General features: G+C 47.4%; 1 protein-coding gene across 1 annotated transcript in view; it reads right to left on the reverse strand.

The window, feature by feature from the left end:
• ankrd13b (ankyrin repeat domain 13B) overlaps window positions 1–18913 on the reverse strand; it is a 96004-nt gene that overhangs the window by 77073 nt on the left and 18 nt on the right. Inside the window, exon 1 of the mRNA XM_055657432.1 lies at window positions 18694–18913. This exon is cut by the window's right edge and continues 18 nt beyond it. Coding sequence (XP_055513407.1) covers window positions 18694–18792 — 99 coding nt within the window. The 5' untranslated portion in view covers window positions 18793–18913. The remainder of the gene's footprint in view (window positions 1–18693) is intronic.

Raw genomic sequence — 18913 nt, forward strand, 5'->3', positions numbered from 1 at the left:
TACTGCCTGCTGCACCTGCATCTCCTTCAATGATGGTGCCATGACCCCAGCTCTCGCTGCATCTCGTTTCCCAATCGGCCACCATTTAGATAATAGGCTTTCCCGTTTAACACCAAAATGGATAACCTCACATTTGGACATTTGGGTTGGGCTGGGGCGATTATAACATCTCAGAAACATCTGGACTGGAACATTCAGGTGAATTATAGGTTATTCCCCACTCCCATCTCTGTCTTTCAGTCTGAGGAAGGGTCTCGACCTGAAGGGTCACCTAATCCTTATCTCCAGGGATGCTGCCTGACCCGCTGAGGAGGTCGTTGGGGCAGGTACTATAACAACATGCGAAGGACATTTGGACAGGTGGGTGGATGGGAGAGGTGCAGGGGATGTGGGCAGGTGGGACAGGTGGGGATGGGGTATCTTGGTCAGCACAGGCAAGTTGGGCCGAAGGGCCTGTTTACACACTGTATCACTCTATGATTAGTGTAGATGGAGCATGTTGGCCGGCATGGACTAGATGGGCCCAATGGCCAGTTTCCACACTGTATCACTCTGTGACTACTTGTGTCTACGTAATGTTATTCATCAGACAAAGTGTTATCGATGGGGCTCGTGGGAATACGTTTGGCCTTTGGGACCTAACGTTACGATGCATGATCAAACGATGGCAATATCCCACAGTAACAACTTCTCATCCACTTGGCAAATTACTAAACAATCTTCCCCCAAGTCCCTGCAGCTTGTTTGACTGCTGTAAATTTAGTATTGATTTGAACTACAGTGAATTATGTGTAATGGTCAAGGAACTGCAGATGCTGGTTTACAAAAAATGGCACAAAGTGCTGGAGTAACTCATTGCGTCAGGCGTCAGGATTCTCTGCAGAAAACGTGAGCAATAGGATCTGCAGATAGTTCATACCTCAGACTGAAGAAGGGTCTCGACCCGAAACGTCACCCATTCCTTCTCTCCACAGATGCTGCCTGTCCCGCTGAGTTACTCCAGCTTTTTGTGTCTACCTTTGGTTTAGTTTACGAAGGAACTGCAGATGCTGGAAAAATCAAAAGTAGACAAAAAATGCTGGAGAAACTCAACGGGTGAGGCAGCATCTGTGGAGAGAAGGAGTAGGGTCTGAAGAAGGGTCTCGACCCGAAACGTCGCCTACTCCTTTTCTCCATAGACGTTGCCTCGCCCGCTGAGTTTCTCCAGCATTTTTTGTCTACTTTAGTTCAGTTTAGTTTAGAGATACAGTGCAGAACCTGGCCCTTCAGCCCATCGAGTCCGTGCCGACCAGCGATCCCCGCACACTAACACTATCCTACACACACCAGGGACAATTTACACACATATACCAAGCCAATTAACCTACAAACCTGTACGTCTTTGGAGTGTGGGAGGAAACCAGAGCACCCGGAGAAAAACCCACGCGGGTCACGGGGAGAACGTGCAAACTCCGTACAGACAGCGCCCGTAGTCAGGATGGAACTCGGGTCTCTGGCGCCGTGAGGCAGCAGCTCTACCCGCTGCACCATCGTGCCGCACGCCCATAATCTGAGCCTTGGTTGGTCTCCATTCACTGACAGCTCTGTCACTATTTGCCAAATGAGCTCTGTACACAGAGAACTATGCACTAAATCAATGTCTTTCCAACTTATCAACAGCTCCGTGTATAGACAATGAACAATGATACTAGGATGATTCTAAAGACCAGCAAATTAATTCTCCTTGTTTGTTATCCTCCCAGCTCCATTCAGCAGAATGTGAAAAAATCCTCTCATTACTTTCCCAACCAGTGTGAATCATACTTTAATAACATCGCTGCAAATAGAATTTCATAAGTTCATAAGTTCTAAGAGCAGACTTAGGCCATTCGGCCCATCATGTCTATTCCGCCATTCAATCATTGCTGATCTATCTCTCCCTTCTAACCCCATTCTCCTGCCTTCTCCCCATAACCTCTGACACCCATTTTGACCCCGTGACTCGCCCTGGCTACAGCATGGAAACAGGCCCTTCAGCCCAACTCACCCTTGACAACCAAGATGCCCCATCTAAGCTAGTCCATTTGCCAGAGTTTGGCCCATATCCCTGTTGCCAATTCCTGATAATGTACCTGTCTAAATGTCTTTCTAATTTCTGCTATTGTACTTGCCTCCATTACCTCCTCTGGCAGCTCGTTCCATGCACCCACAACCCTCTGTGGGAAAAAGTTGCCCCTCAGGATTACTATTAAATCTTTCCCCCCCTCACCTTAAATGAATGAATGAATGAATTGGTTTATTGGACAAGTATTCACATACAAGGGATTTGCCTTGGTGCTCCACCCACAAGTGACAACATGACTTACTGTGACAGTTAGGAATGACACATAAAACATTAAACATTAAACAATAAAACATAAAACATTAAACCTATGTCATCTGGTTCTCGATTCCCCTACTCTGGAGAAGGCGGCTGTGCATCTACCCGATCTATTCCCCTCATGAGTTTATACACCTCTATAAGATCACCCCTCATCCTCCTGCGCTCCAAGGAATAGAGTCCGAGTCTGTTGAACCTCTCCCTCTAGCTCAGAACCTCAAGTCCTGACAACATTGTCGTAAATCTTCCCTGCATCCTTTCCAGATCGATGGTTTGTGTTCCATAGAACGGTGACCAAACTGAGCACAATACTCCCAGTGCGGTCTCAACCACATCTTGTATAACTGTACAGCAAAGAAAAGATCCTTTGCTTCCAAATCTACAAAGCCCTCAATGGGCTTGCCCCCCACCTGCATTAAACGTCTGCTCACCCACCACACCACCTGCAGGCCCCTCAGATCGGACTTGGGGCTGCTGAATATCCCGCGGTCTAGGCATAAGCTCAGGGGCGACTGTGCCTTTGCGGTTGCAGCTCCTAGACTGTGGAACAGCATCCCCCTTCCCATCAGAACTGCCCCCTCCATTGACTCCTTTAAGTCAAGTCTTAAAACTCATCTTTACTCCCAAGCCTTTCTTGACGTCCTCTGAGCGAGGGCTGTATGTATGTAGTGATGTTTGTATTTAATCTATAAACCACAGCTGTATGTTATACTATTCTTATACCAATGTAAAGCACTTTAGCCAACGAGAGTTTTTTAAATGTGTTATAGAAATGAAAGTGAGTTGACTTGACCAATTTGATCCCACTGCTCGGTTTATGGCATGATAAATTCTTGTGCAATTTGAAGCCACGCTCCTTCTATGATGAAGATTCATTACTCGTAATTAAACAGCACATATTGTATGATTTTATTTTCACCTCACTCAGTTTCAACTCACTCAGGTAGAGTTGCTGCCTCACAGCGCCAGAGACCCGGGTCGATCCTGACTACTACTGGTGCTGTCTGGACAGAGTTTGTACGTTCCCTCCGCATGCTCCAGATTCCTCCCACACTCCAATGACATACAGGTTTGTAGGTTAGTTGGCTTTGGTACCATTGTAAATTGTGCCTGGTGTGAAGGTTAATGTAAGTGTGGGCGTATCACTGGTCAGCGTGGACTCGGGAAGCTGAAAGGCATATTTCCATGCTGTATCACTAAACTAAACTAAATTGTAAATTGTGGAACGTGGTTGGACAGGCTAGATGCAGGAAGATTAGATGTAGGGTGTGGGACAAGGGGTACAGCTTAAGGATGGGGAAATCCTTTAAAACCGAGATGAGAAGAACTTTTTTCACACAGAGAGTGGTGAATCTCTGGAACTGCCAAGAGGGTAGTTGAGGCACTTCATTTCTATATTTTAAGAGGCCCTTGTGGCTAAGGGGATCAGGGGGTATGGAAGAGAAGGCAGGTACGGGATACTAGTTGGATGATCAGCCATGATCAATTGAATGGCGGTGCAGGCTCGAAGGGCCGAATGGCCTACTCCTGCAGAATTTCTATGTTTCTATGTTTCTATGGAAGCTGCAGATGGAAGCTGAAGATGGACACAAAATGCTGGAGTAACTCCGCGGGATAAACAGCATCTCTGGAGAGTCTCATTGTCTGTAACCCGTTCTCACCTAGCCCACAACTAACAGTGGCCTGTTTCATTTATCATTGTTATTTTTTTACATATCTTCCATCCATTTGTTCTATATCTCTCTACCTCACCATCTAGATCTCTCCTTTCCCTCTCCCCCGACTCTCAGTCTGAAGACGGGTCTCGACCAGAAACGTCGCACATTCCTTTCAAACTAAACTAAACTCACACATATCCACCTTATTTGCTCATTTTAGAAATGTCGCCCATCCTGGGATTTATTAAATGTACATGAACCAAGTCTTTAATCAGATGACAGACACAGACAGGTGTGTCAGAGAGAGATACAGTGTGGAATCTCATCCCATCCCATCCCACCCAAACCACACACTCCCCAAGTACCTCCACCTGCAACCACAGGAGATGCAACACCTGTCCCTAAACTTCCTCCCTCGACTCTGTCCAGGGACCCAGACAGTCCTTTCAGGTGAGGCATGGTATCCAATGTTGTATAACTAACCTCCACACATCCCTTCCATTTTTGCCTCCTTTCTTCCTCGTGTCCCTCCTGGACTAACCCATATCTCCCCTTTCCCTCCCCCATCCCCTTCCACCAAAATTCAATCCCCAGCTTCATAATGTGTACCACTTTTATCCTTGTCTCCGTTTCTCACACATTTTACTTTTTATCTCTTGCCTTTGTTCAACCATCTGCCAATCCTGGTTAGACCTCATTTGGACTACGCAGTTGCAGCGTGGGACCCATACACAAATAAATACATTCCTTCCATCGACCGTGTCCAAAGACAGACAGGCAGCTCGATTTGTTACTAACACCAATGGGAGAGAAGCGAGTGTCACCAAACTCCTGAATTCTCTGGTCGGGGTGGAACCCTCTCCAAGACAGACACACGTGAAGCTCACCGTTTGACCTGTTTTTACAAAATGTTAAATGGTCAGCTCGACATAGACTACAAGACCTACACCAAACCCAAACCAATTAGGAGCAGACGAGGGCATTCGATCCAATTTGTGATCCCAGCTACAAAGACAGATGTGTACAGCAATTCGTTCTTCCCCCGCACACACAATTAAAGCATGGAATAATCTCCACCCAACTATAGTTACCCAACCAGATGCAACTACATTTAAAGTAGCTCTTTCTTCCCAATAACCCTTTCTGGCTTAAGTCCTCCCTTCACCACCTCCAGTTTCAATTCCATTTGGAATATTTTGGAGGACCAAGAAACCAAGAAACCAAGAACCAAGGTTCACTTGCACCTCCTCCAACTGTATCTGTTGTTCAAGATGTGGACTCTTATACATCGGCGAGACCAAACGCAGACTGGGCGATCGTTTCACGGATCACCTTTGCTCAGCCACCCTGAACCAACCTGATCTCCCGGTTGCTAAACAATTGAATTCTCCTTCCCATTCCTACACAGACCTTTCTGTCTTAAGTCATAGAGTGATACAGCATGGAAATAGGCCCTTCGGCCCAACGTGCCCACACCGGCCAACATGCCCCATCAACACACTATTCATGTTTAGCCCATATCCCTCTAAACCTGTCCTATCCATGTACCTGTCTAACTGTTTCTGAAATGTTGGGATAGTCCCAGCCTCAACTACCACCTCTGTGCATGGAGCCCGCCCTTGATGAAACAACTCTCTATGTGCGCTGCCCCTGTTTTAACCGTGGTCCTGGGCCACCCCGTTACAAATCCACCCCAGAGCTCCAAAAGCAGCACACCCACAACAACCCAGACTTGGCACCAATCACACGAGTAGGTTCCAAATGGAAAGCCTTAAATCATTTTTATAAACCCTTTTTATATTCTCATGGAAAAATATTGCAAAACAGTGGTCTTTGGAAACCACTAAGACCTCTCCCTCCGCAACTCCCTTGTCAATTCTTCCCTTCCCTCCCGTACCACCCCCTCCCCGGGCACTTTCCACCGAAGGCTGTGGAGGCCGTCAATGGATATTTATAAGGCAGCGATAGATAGATTCCTGATTAGTACGGGTGTCAGGGGCTATGGGGAGAAGGCAGGAGAATGGGGTTGAGAGGGAGAGATAGATCAGCCATCATTAACCATATTTGTAATTGTTAACCATAACAATTACAGCACGGAAACAGACTCTCGATGGTGCCGAACAACTTTTTCCCCTAACCTGCCTGCTCCTAGACCTTTCGGACTAATGATACTAAACAATTTTTTTTAGGACAAAAATAAATGCCTGCACCACTTAAAGCTCATTAAATACCACTCTTTGGTCCCCCCTCATATTACCCCTAAACTTCTGTCCCTTATAGTCATTCCTCTCGTTTGAGTTTTCCCTAGTTTACAGAAAAGCAGCACCCGTCTATCCCTCAGGGTTTAAAGACCTGGGTCCCCCCTCTTCTGCGCTCCAGTGATAAAGACCTAACTTATTATCTAAATGGTGGCCGATTGGGAAAGGGGGAGATGCAGCGAGACCTGGGTGTCATGGTACACCAGTCATTGAAGGTAGGCATGCAGGTGCAGCAGGCAGTAAAGAAAGCGAATGGTATGTTAGCTTTCATTGCAAAAGGATTTGAGTATAGGAGCAGAGAGGTTCTACTGCAATTCATTGACCACACCTGGAGTATTGCGGTTTTGAATGATGACATTATTGCCATGAGGCTGGAATTCATTGATTCCACAGAAGGCTGTGGATAGGGTTTATACTCAAGTCAAAGATTGGAGAGGGGATTTATAAGGCAGAGAGTTAGGAGGGAGAGATAGACCAGCCATGATTGAATGGCGTAGACGGGGCGAATGGCCTCATTCTGCTCCCATCACTTCTGACTTTATGAAGGGCCTGATGGTTGCTGGGCAGAAGGGCCTGAGCGTTGGATCTGATTGCTGTTATTCCCAGCGCTGAGCTGGGTCAGGTCCGGGCAGGACAGCATGATGCCAAACACATCTGTGTCGCTTGGCCCTGCTATTTACTCCGCCTGTTTCTTCACCCCATTCCCTGCAGAGCTCTCGTGATTGTGATTTATTTTCCCCCTAAAGCAGCACCAGGTGTGGGATCGGGCAGGGCAGGGCCAAATCAGAAGCATTTATATGAGCGCTGACGAGCTGAGGCAAGACATACACAAGTCACCAACTCAGCTGGGAGACTCCTCCTGACCTGTGACCCATGACCCCACAACACTTCACTGCATACTTCCCCATTTACACCCTTCATCCAGGTAGAATGATGTCTGAAGAAGGACCCAACTCCCTGAGGCCCCCCACGTCACCTGCTGCCCGATCAGCCATCCACCATTACCCTCTCTGGCTTCTCCCATTCATCCACTGCCCAACAGTTGAACCTTCTATTCCATGAGGGGAACCTTGTCAAAGGCATCCCTGAAGCTGCCCACTATGGCCTGCTTCCTTAACCATTGATCCACAGATGCTGCCTGACCCAGTGGGCAGGAACCTGAGGACATGCTGGCTGTCTGGGCGGAAAGTTGATGGGCCGAAGGGCCTCCTAGACCTTACGTTTAACCACACTGTAAATCACTCTATTTAGTTTAGTTTACCCGCTCAGTCAGGGTGCAACCTCCTGCACTTTGTTCTGTAATAGGGTATTTCTTCACAAATATGGTATAAGGGACAAATCCCCACGGCACCATTGACCAACTCGGTGAATGCAGTTGGCCTTGATGCTACATTGTCTGAGGGTCAGGATATTTTTAAGGCAGAGAGTTAGGAGGGAGAGATCGACCAGCCATGAAACGGCAGACCTATGGCCTCATTCTGTTCTCATCACACATGAAGGCTGATGGTTGCTGAGAAGGGCCCGCTGAGCGTTGGATCTGTGCAGCAGCAGCGCTGATGGGTCTCCGGGCAGGACAGCATGATGCCAAACACATCTGTGTCGCTTGGCCCTGCTATTTACTCCGCCTGTTTCTTCACCCCATTCCCTGCAGAGCTCTCGTGATTGTGATTTATTTTCCCCCTAAAGCAGCACCAGGTTTCGGGCAGGGCAGAAAATCAGAAGCATTCTGAGGCAACATATAGTCACCAACTCAGTTCCTCCTGGTGACCCATGAAAGCTTCTTCCCCATGCACCAGGGGTGGAAATAGGAAGAAGGTTTCGGGCCGAAAACCCACCTACTCCAGGATGCTGCCTGACCCAGGGGCAGAAACATGCTGCCTGGGCAAGTTTCTTTCCAGCTCTATGACCCGATGCTCCTGCACTTTGTGTTTATTCTTTGGTATTAACCAGCATCTGCAGTTCCTTCCTACATTGTCTGAGGGAGGGTTTCGACCCGAAACGTCACCTATCCATGTTTTCCACAGATGCTGCCTGACCCGCTGAGTTACTCCAGCACTCTGTGAAATGTCACCCATCCATGTTCTCCACAGATGCTGCCTGACGCACTCAGTTATGGTGCAGCAGCATCTATGGAGCTAAGGAAATAGGCAACGTTTCGGGCCGAAACCCTTCTGGAAATAGGCAACGTTTCGGGTCGAAACCCATAAGGGTTTCGGCCCGAAACGTTGCCTATTTCCTTAGCTCCATAGATGCTGCTGCACCCACTGAGTTACTCCAGCACTCTGTGAAACGTCACCTATCCATGTTCTCCACAGATGCTGCCTGACCCGCTGAGTTACTCCAGCACTCTGTGTCTATGAAGGGATGGGTTTGCCTCCAATGCCCCCGACAGTAACACTGGTTACCTTCACGCTGTCTGGGTTTACACAAAAGAAATGTTACGCATGGATTTTGGTTAGCATGGAATTTAGTCAGAGGGTGGTGAATCTGTGGAACTCATTGCCACAGACGGCTGCGGAGGCCAAGTCAGTGGATATTTTTAAGGCAGAGATGGATAGATTCTTGATTAGTACGGGGTTATGGGGAGAAGGCAGGAGAATGGGGTTAGGAGGCTCCGGTCAATTATGAATCAAATGCTCCCAGCAAGAGGCCCCACTAGGTTAAGGATAACTTTTGTTAAAAGGAAAGTTATTGGAAAGGGTTTTGTGCCTCTATCACCCAAATGTAATGTCACTCACAAGATACATCAATATCACCCTCCTGGCCACGCTCCCATCTCGCTGCTACCATCGGGAAGAAGGTACAGGAGCCTGAAAACCGTGACCTCCAGGCTCAAGAACTGGTAGGCACGGTGGTGCAGCGGGTAGAGATACTGCCTCACGGCGCCAGAGACCCGGGTTCCATCCTGACAACGGGCGCTGTCTGTACGGAGTTTGCACGTTCTCCCCGTGGGTTTTCTCCGGGTGCTCCGGTTTCCTCCCACACTCCAAAGACGTGCAGGTTTATAAGTTGATTGGTAAAATTGTAAATTGTTTGTAAATTGTCCCTGTGGTGCTAGTGTACGGGGGAGGGGGGGAGAGGGGTTGTTGAACATGGACTCAGTGAACAGAACAGCCTGTTTCCACACTGTATCTCGAAACAGCTTCTTCCCAACAACTCTCAGGCCGTTGAACAAGACACAGCACTAACATCGGCAACCGTGATCTTCTCCAGACTGCATCTTTGATTGCACAACAGACTTAGGCCAAACACCACTATGGTCACCTAGTTAACCAGGCCCTTGCTGCCCGTGCCGACCAGCGATGCCCGCACATTAACACTATCCTATACCCTCTAGGGACATTTTTTGTTTACAATTTTACCCAGCCAATTAACCTACAAACCTGCACGTCTTTGGAGTGTGGGAGGAAACCGAAGATCTCAGAGAAAATCCACGCAGGTCACGGGGAGAACGTGCAAACTCCGTACAGACAGCGCCCGTAGTCGGGATGGAACCCGGGTCTCCGGTGCTGCAAGCGCTGTAAAGCAGCAACTCTACCGCTGCGCCACCGTGCTGCCCTATAATTAATAACCTAGTATTATAGTTATTAATATATTGTATTATCGATCATTATATATTTATCGGTGTGGTCTTGGGTTAAGCTGCAGTGAGTACGAGTGTTATTGTTCCAGTGTTGGTTTATACTAAAATGAAACATTGGACATCTTTAATGTAATCTCCCTACTTCTTGTCCAAAAGGCTGAATGTTCGTTCAGTATTCATTGAGAATCACCTGGTACACAGCCCATGAATGCCTGTGTGGAACGCGCTGCTGGAGGAACAGGTAGACAAATCCTTGATAAGAACGGGTGTCAAGGGTTATGGGGAGAAGGCAGGAAAATGGGATTAGGAGGCAGAGATCAGCCATGATCGAATGGCTGAGTAGACTCGATGGGCCGAATGGCCTAGTTCTACTCCTATAACTTGTGAACTTGTGAGCCAAGTACAAAAACACATTTTAGTTTAGGTTTGAGATGCATAGAAACATAGAAATCAGGTGCAGGAGTAGGCCATTCGGCCCTTCGAGCCTGCACCGCCATTCAATATGATCATGGCTGATCATCCAACTCAGTATCCCGTACCTGCCTTCTCTCCATACCCCCTGATCCCCTTAGCCACAAGGGCCACATCTAACTCCCTCTTAAATATAGCCAATGAACTGGCCTCAACTACCCTCTGTGGCAGAGAGTTCCAGAGATTCACCACTCTCTGTGTGGAAATAAAAAAAAAAAAAGGGCCTGCAACATGCAACATGGAAACAGGCCCTTCGGCCCACCGAGTCCATGCAGACCATCGATCACCCGTTCACACACATTCTATGCTATCCCACTTTCTTATCCACTCCCTACACACTTGGGGCAATTTACAGAGGGCCAATTAAGTTACAAACCCGCACGTCTTTGGGATGTGGGAGGAAACCCATCAGGTCACAGGGAGAACGTGCAAACTCCGTACAGACAGCACCCGAGGTTAGGATGGAACCCTGGTCTCTGGCCCTATGAGGCAGCAACTCTACCGCTGCACCACCGTGCCAACCTTTGGACAGATATGTGGATGGGAAAAGTTATGGGTCAAATGCAGGTAGGTAGGACTAGCCTAGATGGGTAACCTGGCTGGTATGGCCATTGGTTGGGACCTAAGGGCCAGTTTCTCTGTTGTATGACCCCATGCCTCATATTGACTCATTGCATTTCAGTCCTGAGCGTGAGTTATGTCTTTATTTAAATATATCTTTGATACCAATATGCGGGTGACAATTTTCAATCTTTCTCTCTTTGTCATTTCCTTCATTTTGCCTAAATATCCTGACTACTGGTGCTGTCTGTACGGAGTTTGTACGTTTTCCCAGTGTCCTGCGTAGGTTTTCTCCGGGTGCTCCAGTTTCCTCCCACATCCCAAAGACGTACAGATTCGTAGGTTAAATGGCTTGGTGTAAGTGTAAATTGTCCCTAGTGTGTGTGTAGGATAGTGTTAGTGTGCGGGGATCGCTGGTCGGCACGGACTCGGTGGGCCGAAGGGCCTGTATTCACACTGTATTTCTAAACTAAACTAAAGGTGGAGAAATTTACCATGGTCCTGACCTGCCGTCTACTTCATCGGAGACGCTCGGACTATCTTTAAGCAGACTTCATCTTGCACAACACATTCTGCCTTTATCCTGCACCTGTACACTGTGCACGGCTCGATTGTAATCATGTCTAGCCTTTCCACTGACTGGTTAGCACGCAAGCCAACACTTTGCACTGTACCTCGGTACACGTGACAATGAACTAAACTAAAGTGAAGGTAGACGAAAATGCTGGAGAAACTCAGCGGGTGAGGCAACATCTATGGAGCCAAGGAATAGATGACGTCACCTATTTCCTTCGCTCCATAGATGCTGCCTCACCCGCAAGGGTCTCGACCCGAAATGTCACCTATTCCTTCGCTCCATAGAAGCTGCCTCACCCGCTGAGTTTCTCCAGCAGTTTTGTCTACCTTCGATTTTTCCAGCATCTGCAGTTCCTTCTGTAACTGAAGTGACAGACGCCATTACTTGGACTGATGCTACATTTGAGTAACAAGGGTTGAGCCAATTGACCAGGTGTAGGAACCCTCTGGGATTTTAATGGCGAGATAGATTTTTGATTATGGTTTTTCCCCATTTGAAGTGTTCTATGGCCTTCTAGTTTTGCGTGAGATTCTAATTTCTGTGGGGTAAGATTGATTGCAAAAAAAATAACCTCATTAGGTTTCTATACGAGGACAAAAATCCAATCTCAGACAGGGACTGGCCGATGTATTACAATCCGAAACAGAGATGAGAAGATTCTTGTTGTAGTTGAGACCGTCTATTATCTTCAGGAAACAAACACAGGAGATACAAATAACATCATTTCATCTTCTGTGACAATGCTCAAGGATAAAGGAACCCCTTCATAACCCTTGCTTTCTCTCTCTCTGCCTCCCTCCCCATCCAAGTTCTCCAACTAATTTGACTGACCTCCTGATTAAATGTTATCTTTGGACACCTCGTTGTCAGCTTCCCCTCAGCTAACATTGATCTGTTCTCCTTGACCTTCATCCCCTTTGATCTCTTGTTTTCACACCTTACCCTTCTATCTCTCTGTGTCTCCCCTGACTGAGTCTGAAGAAGGGTCTCGACTGTAAACATCACTCATTCCTTCTACACAGAGATGCTGCCTGTCTGGCATCGCTGGTCGGCGTGGATTCGGTGCCAATTCCACATCTAAACTAAACTAAACTAATGAATGTAAGCAGAAAGATCTTTTAAGCTGCTCTTTAATAAATTAATGAAACGTAAATATGAGAGAGATCCAGAATAAGTAATTATGTTTTTTACATGTTACGTCTTTTCTACGCACGAACCAAGTTGTAACGGGCAACATTCATTCAGGGGTTTTCATCAGTTTTACTAGCTTGTCAATGTAAACAATGTACTGTGCCCTCCATAATGTTTGGGACAAAGACCCATCATTTATTTATTTGCCTCTGTACTCCACAATTTGACATTTGTAATAGAAAAAAATCACATGTGGTTATAGTGTACAGATTTTAATAAAGGCCATGTTTATACATTTTGGTTTCACCATGTAGAAATTACAGCAGGGTTTTTTCGGATTTTTACTAGTTTTAAAATGTGCGAACTGCTGTTGGCCCGTTGGAGTGCCCCCTCCTCCCCATGAGTGGAGGGGAGCGTTGTGGCCTCATTACCATTTTCTTCCCGAAATGGTTGAGTTTTTGGTGCTGTTTTTTAAAATTTCAAGGATTAATAACTTCGGAAATATAGGTGGGAATGCGATGGGAAGATGATTATCGCCACCACGGGGGAAATGTGAGTAGCGTGTGTGGAAATGGGAAAGTTGTGGCGTAGCCTTTGGAAGAAGATCGGAAAACCAGTTTGATACATTGTCGGCACAAACACAAACAATATCTTCCAACGCGGGCGGCGCTGAACGGCATCGTGGAGTCCTGGGGCGCCTTGCAGAGGGTCTCCAGCAGCAGTCTCCATCCGGCGCGGCCTACGGACATTGGAAGCCGCCGACTCCGGTAGGAGGGGGCCAACTCTGGTGTCCACGCCGCTGAGGACGTCCCGCAGCCCCGACGTCGGACTGGTATCATCCCGGCGAGCGGTCCTGGTCATCGGGCCGCCCGTAGCTGCAACTGCGGAGGGCTTGGGGAGACCCTGACCACGGGGAACAGTGGAGGAAGAAGACTGACTTTGGTGCCTTCCCACACAGTGGGAAACTTTGATTCTGCTGTGTGGGGATGTTTTGTGTTGAATTCTATAATGTGTTCAGTCCAGTTTATTTTTATTGTATGGCTGTATTTGAATTCATTTCACTGTGCCATCTGGCACATGTGACAATTAAATCTATCTTGTATCTTGTATCTTGTAATAGGAAGACTTTTAGTATTATAGAGATAGGAGCAGAATTAGGCCATTCAGCCCATCGCCATTCACTCATGGCTGGTTTATTTCTCCCTCCTGACTCCATTCTCCTGCCTTTTCCCCATAACCCCCGACAGGATATTGTCCACCCAACCAGAGCCTTGAATCATCGGCCTAACAGAGTAAGGTATCAGATTCTCAACGTGGACTGCAGAGATCTAGGTTGGCTGCCCCACTTCATATCCTTTATATCAGCAATAGTTTGTCAGCAACGCTCAGTCAGACCTTACGGATGAATTATCTATTTCAATAAATACATTTATTTATTCCAATAAATTTATTCTGCGCTTCAGGTTCTCAAAATCAGGATGCAGTTAAAGAACGGTTGCAATGCCTTCAATTGTAACAAGTGGCGGCACGGTGGTGCAGCGGGTAGTGTTGCTGCCTCACAGCGCCAGAGACCCGGGTTCCATCCTGAATACGGGTGCTGTCTGTACGGAGTTTGCACGTTCTCCCTGCCACTGCGTGGGTTTTCTCTGGGTGCCCTCACACTAAGTTCAGTTTAGTTTATTGTCATGTATGCCGAGGTGCACCCGAAAAGCTTTTGTTTCGTGCTAGCACAAGTGGGCTGAAGGGCCTGTTCCGCTCTGTATCTCTAAACTGAAATAGAGTCATACATCATGGAAACAGAATGTAGTAGGGCCAGGTCATAGACAATAGGTGCAGGAGGAGGCCATTTGGCCCTTCGAGCCAGCACCGCCATTCAATGTTATCAGGTTATCTGCATATCCATACTGGGACGAGGTTGTGCATGGCAGATCCCTGATATATAGACTTCACCACCTCCACAATTCACTGTTGCACCCAACACCACAGCCCCACCCGGCTCCAACCTGCCCCGCAACGAGTGGGTTGCCCTGAACCGGCTCCCGTACAGGGGTGGGCCGGTTCAACACCAACATGCATCGCTGGGGGGGGGGCTGCCTGCGTTCACCAGCAGCCTGCGTGTGTGGAGCAGACCAGCAGACAGCGCAGCAGCACGTCATGTCCTCCGCCCCCCTGGTGGAGGGGTAGACCTCACAGCCCTCGACAACAGCACATTGAACTGGCTACAACGCCTGGAGGCCGTTACATAACCTCTGCTGCCTCAGACGCAAGAAGAAGAGGATGTTTGGCCCAACTTGCCCATCCCGCCCAACATGCCCCATCTACGCTAGTCCTACTCACCCACATTTGGCCCACATCCCTTTTAAACCTTTCCTATCCGTGTACCAGTCCAAGTATCTTTTTAACATTGTTATTGTACCTGCCTCCACTACATCCTCTGGCAGCTCGTTCCAGAAACATGGTAAGGACGAGGGAGTTAAAAAAGAAACAAATGAAACCCAATGATTTTCTTTAATGTCTGAGAATCAATTTGCTGCAATCTCAAATGGCGGGAGCGCTGATGCATCAAATGAATTGGAACTCAATGTCAACTCCAACCAGAAAAATAATCTGAAAAAACAAAATAATTCCTAAGAACATCTCTTGCAAACATTCCTGCAGTTGGATTTAACTGTTTAAAATGTACACAGGCAGCAAAATCCATCTATGGACCAACCAACAAATTAGATGTACAATTATTTTAAAGATGGTTTTGGTACAGTGGCCTTCATCAGTCTGGGTATTCAGTATAGAAGTTGCGATGTTATGTTACACAAAATGCTGGAGTAACTCAATGGATCAGACAGCATCTCTGGGGAAAAAGAATAGGTGACTTTTCTAAATGTCACCCATTCCTTCTTTCCAGAGATGCTCCCTGTCCACCGAGTTACTCCAGCATTTCGTGTCTATCTTCGGTGTAAACCAGCATCTGCAGTTCCTTCCTACACAGATTAGTTTCACTGTCCTGATTAATTTTACTGTTTGTATGCCTCGTTGTCACCTTCCCCTCAGCCAACTATGATCTATTCCATGCTTCCTTGAACAGCGACAGCATTGATCTGTCATTTTCACACCTTATCTTTCCATATCACTAGTTTCCCTCTCCAGTGACTCTCGGTCTAAAGAAGGGTCTCGACCCGAAACATCACCCATTCCTTCTCTCCAGAGATGCTGCCCGTCCCGCTGAGTTACTCCAGCGTTTTGTGTCGATCTTGTGTTCAATGTTACCACTGCTCGCCCGCTTTCCAGAGTTGATTTTGACTCTTGTCTTCAGCATTTAACGCCGAGATCAGTTTAATAAGCAAGACAACATCTTGAAAATAAGCTGCCTGTGTGTCTCCTGTTTACTGTCACTGACACTATGTGTGCTACATCCAGTACACGACACGTGTGTACATCCAGTACATGAAAGAACTGCAGAGGAGGCCCAGGCCAGAAAGGTCAGATTGGGAATGGGACGGGGAGTTGAAGTGCTGAGCCACCGGGAGATCGGGTAGGTTAAGACAGACCGAGCGGAGGTGTTCAGAGAAACGATCGCCGAGCCTGCGCTTGGTCTCGCCGATGTAGAGAAGTTGACAGAAGAAATCCTCCAACATTTTTGCCACCTCCAACGGGATCCCACTACTGGCCACATCTTCCCATCTCCACCCCTTTCTGCTTTCCGCAGAGACCTTTCCCTCCGAAACTCCCTGGTTAAACCTCCCTTCCCACCCAAACCGCCCCCTCCCCTGGTACTTTTCCTTTCAACCGCAGGAGATGCAACACTGTCTCTTTACCTCCCCCCTCGAATCCATCCAAGGACCCTGACAGTCTTTCCAGGTGAGGCAGAGGTTCACTTGCACCTCCTCCAACCTCATCTACTGTATCCGCTGTTCCAGGTGTCAACTTCTCTACATCGGTGAGACCAAGTGCAGGCTCGGCGATCGTTTCACTGAACACCTCCACTCAGTCCATCTTAACCTACCCGATCTCCAGGTGACTCAGCACTTCAACTCCCCCTCCTATTCCCAATCTAATCTTTCTGTCCTGGGCCTCCTCCATTGTCAGAGTGAGGCCCAGCACAAATTGGAGGAACAGCACCTCATATTTCACTTGGGCAGTTTACACCCCAGCGGTATAAACATTGACTTCTCTAACTTCGGATAGCCCTTGCTTTCCCCCTCTCTCCATCCCCTTCCCAGTTCTCCCACTAGTCTTACTGTCATCAACTACATTCTATCTCTGTCCCGCCCTGACATCAGTCTGGAGAAGGGTCTCGACCCGAAACGTCGCCCATTCCTTCTCTCCAGAGATGCTGCTTCACCCGCTGAGTTACTCCAGCATTTTGTGTCTGCCTTAGAACACGAACCGGTTCCACAAACTCGATACATTTATTATAATGTATTTAATTTGCTCAGAATTACTTTTCAATGAAACCAGTTCATAATGTATCCAAACAATTAGCAGCGAGCTGGCGTTTCATCCGAGCTGTATCGAGGGGGGTAGGGGTGTTGTTCGGGGTATCATCTATCAGAAGCTGCTGAATGCAGCACTCGGCGCCCGCTGCTGATTATCCATTGAAATACCAGTAAAAATAGAGCGTTATTGATGTTTCATTTAATGCATTGCCCATGATTTTTCTCTGCACATCGCAGGCGGGTGTAGGCGGGTCCGGTGCACGCTTGCATTGATGGCGGCGGGAGTGGATGGATGGATGGGGGAGTTTCAGCTCGGGAGGAGAGTGGGAGACGGAGAATACAACACTACATTACAACGCAGGCGCGCTGTAATGTGTGCAACGAGCTCTTTAAACCGTGTAGGGTGCCGGAACCGCAGCTGCCCCCCCTCCCCCCGCCACACACACAGACACAGATACACACACACTCACAGACACACACACACACACACAGCCACACTCACAGATACACACACACAGACACACGCACACACACAGATACACACTCACAGACACACACACAGAGGCGCGCACACACACACACACTGACACACACACACAGAGGCGCACACACACACTGACACACACACAGAGGCACACCCACACCCACACAGATACACACACACACACAGATACACACTGCCACACACACACAGATACACACACACACACAGGTACACACACTGACACACACACACACACAGGTACACACACACACACACACACACACACACAGGCACAGGCCTCCTCCCCCCTCCTTGTGGTTAATGTATCAAATGTCCATTGCAACCACTGTCTGTCACGGCAAAGATTGCAAAAAATGCCAACATTTTCGCTTCTAACCAAAATGCCCAAGTCAAACGGACGCCAAAACATTAAATATTATTTTCAGAAAGGCTAATATTCTGTGTCTCTGGACAGTTTAAACTCCGGTATTTGCAAGAATTATTACATGTTATACAAATCCTGTTGTATCCAAACCAGGCTCACTTGATGTGATCTTATTTTTAATTTAGTTACACTTTGTGGAAAGCCATTGTTTCACTTCCACCAACCATAATTGATCAAAACAGCATTTTTGTTGCATTATCTAACGGTGGGTGACAACTTGTTCTCCTGGGGCGATTTCCAAAATTTCAAACCATATCGGAATTATGGAGAATAACTGGTGTAGCATAATTAACGGGAATATTTCAGTAGTTTACATAATTATGTTAATACTACACATCACATTCTATACATGATGGTTACTCAGAATGTCCCGTTTTCACACAACATATTCAGTGGAGAATTGTCACCGCAGATTTCGTTTTTAAAACACCAGAGTAATTTCAGGTGAAAGGTACAATGGAACCGCCGCCTTCACGTTTTTATACTGACAAACAAAGCCTAACCCAATGAAAGAATCAGTCCATTATACGGCGCGTGAAGCTGATGCACGAAAACAGACATTGCCACCGCTCGAAATCTTTGCGATTTTAACATAGAAAGGCCATGCATTCTTCATCATCGCACGATTTAATTACCCGGTCTAGAATGACATACCGACTTGATGACTGTCACTGCATTTAGACAATTGTGCTTGCAATGCACCACCCAACACACACACACACACATCACCCACCTGCTTGGTGCTAAGTTCCTTTTCCAGTTCCTTGTATTTATTGTACCAAACCAAATAATGCAACGGATATCTCTCAGCCACCCTTCTCGTAGAAATCATTCTGATAGCATTCTTCTTTTCCAAATATCGCACAAACTACCTTTGCAGTGGCCAGTCAAAGCCCTGGCAACAGGCTCCAGTGCCTCTATTGCACGGCAATTGAACGATAGGAAGCGCTGTA

The sequence above is a fragment of the Leucoraja erinacea genome, chromosome 28, assembly GCF_028641065.1.
Source record: "Leucoraja erinacea ecotype New England chromosome 28, Leri_hhj_1, whole genome shotgun sequence".
NCBI lineage: Eukaryota > Metazoa > Chordata > Chondrichthyes > Rajiformes > Rajidae > Leucoraja > Leucoraja erinaceus.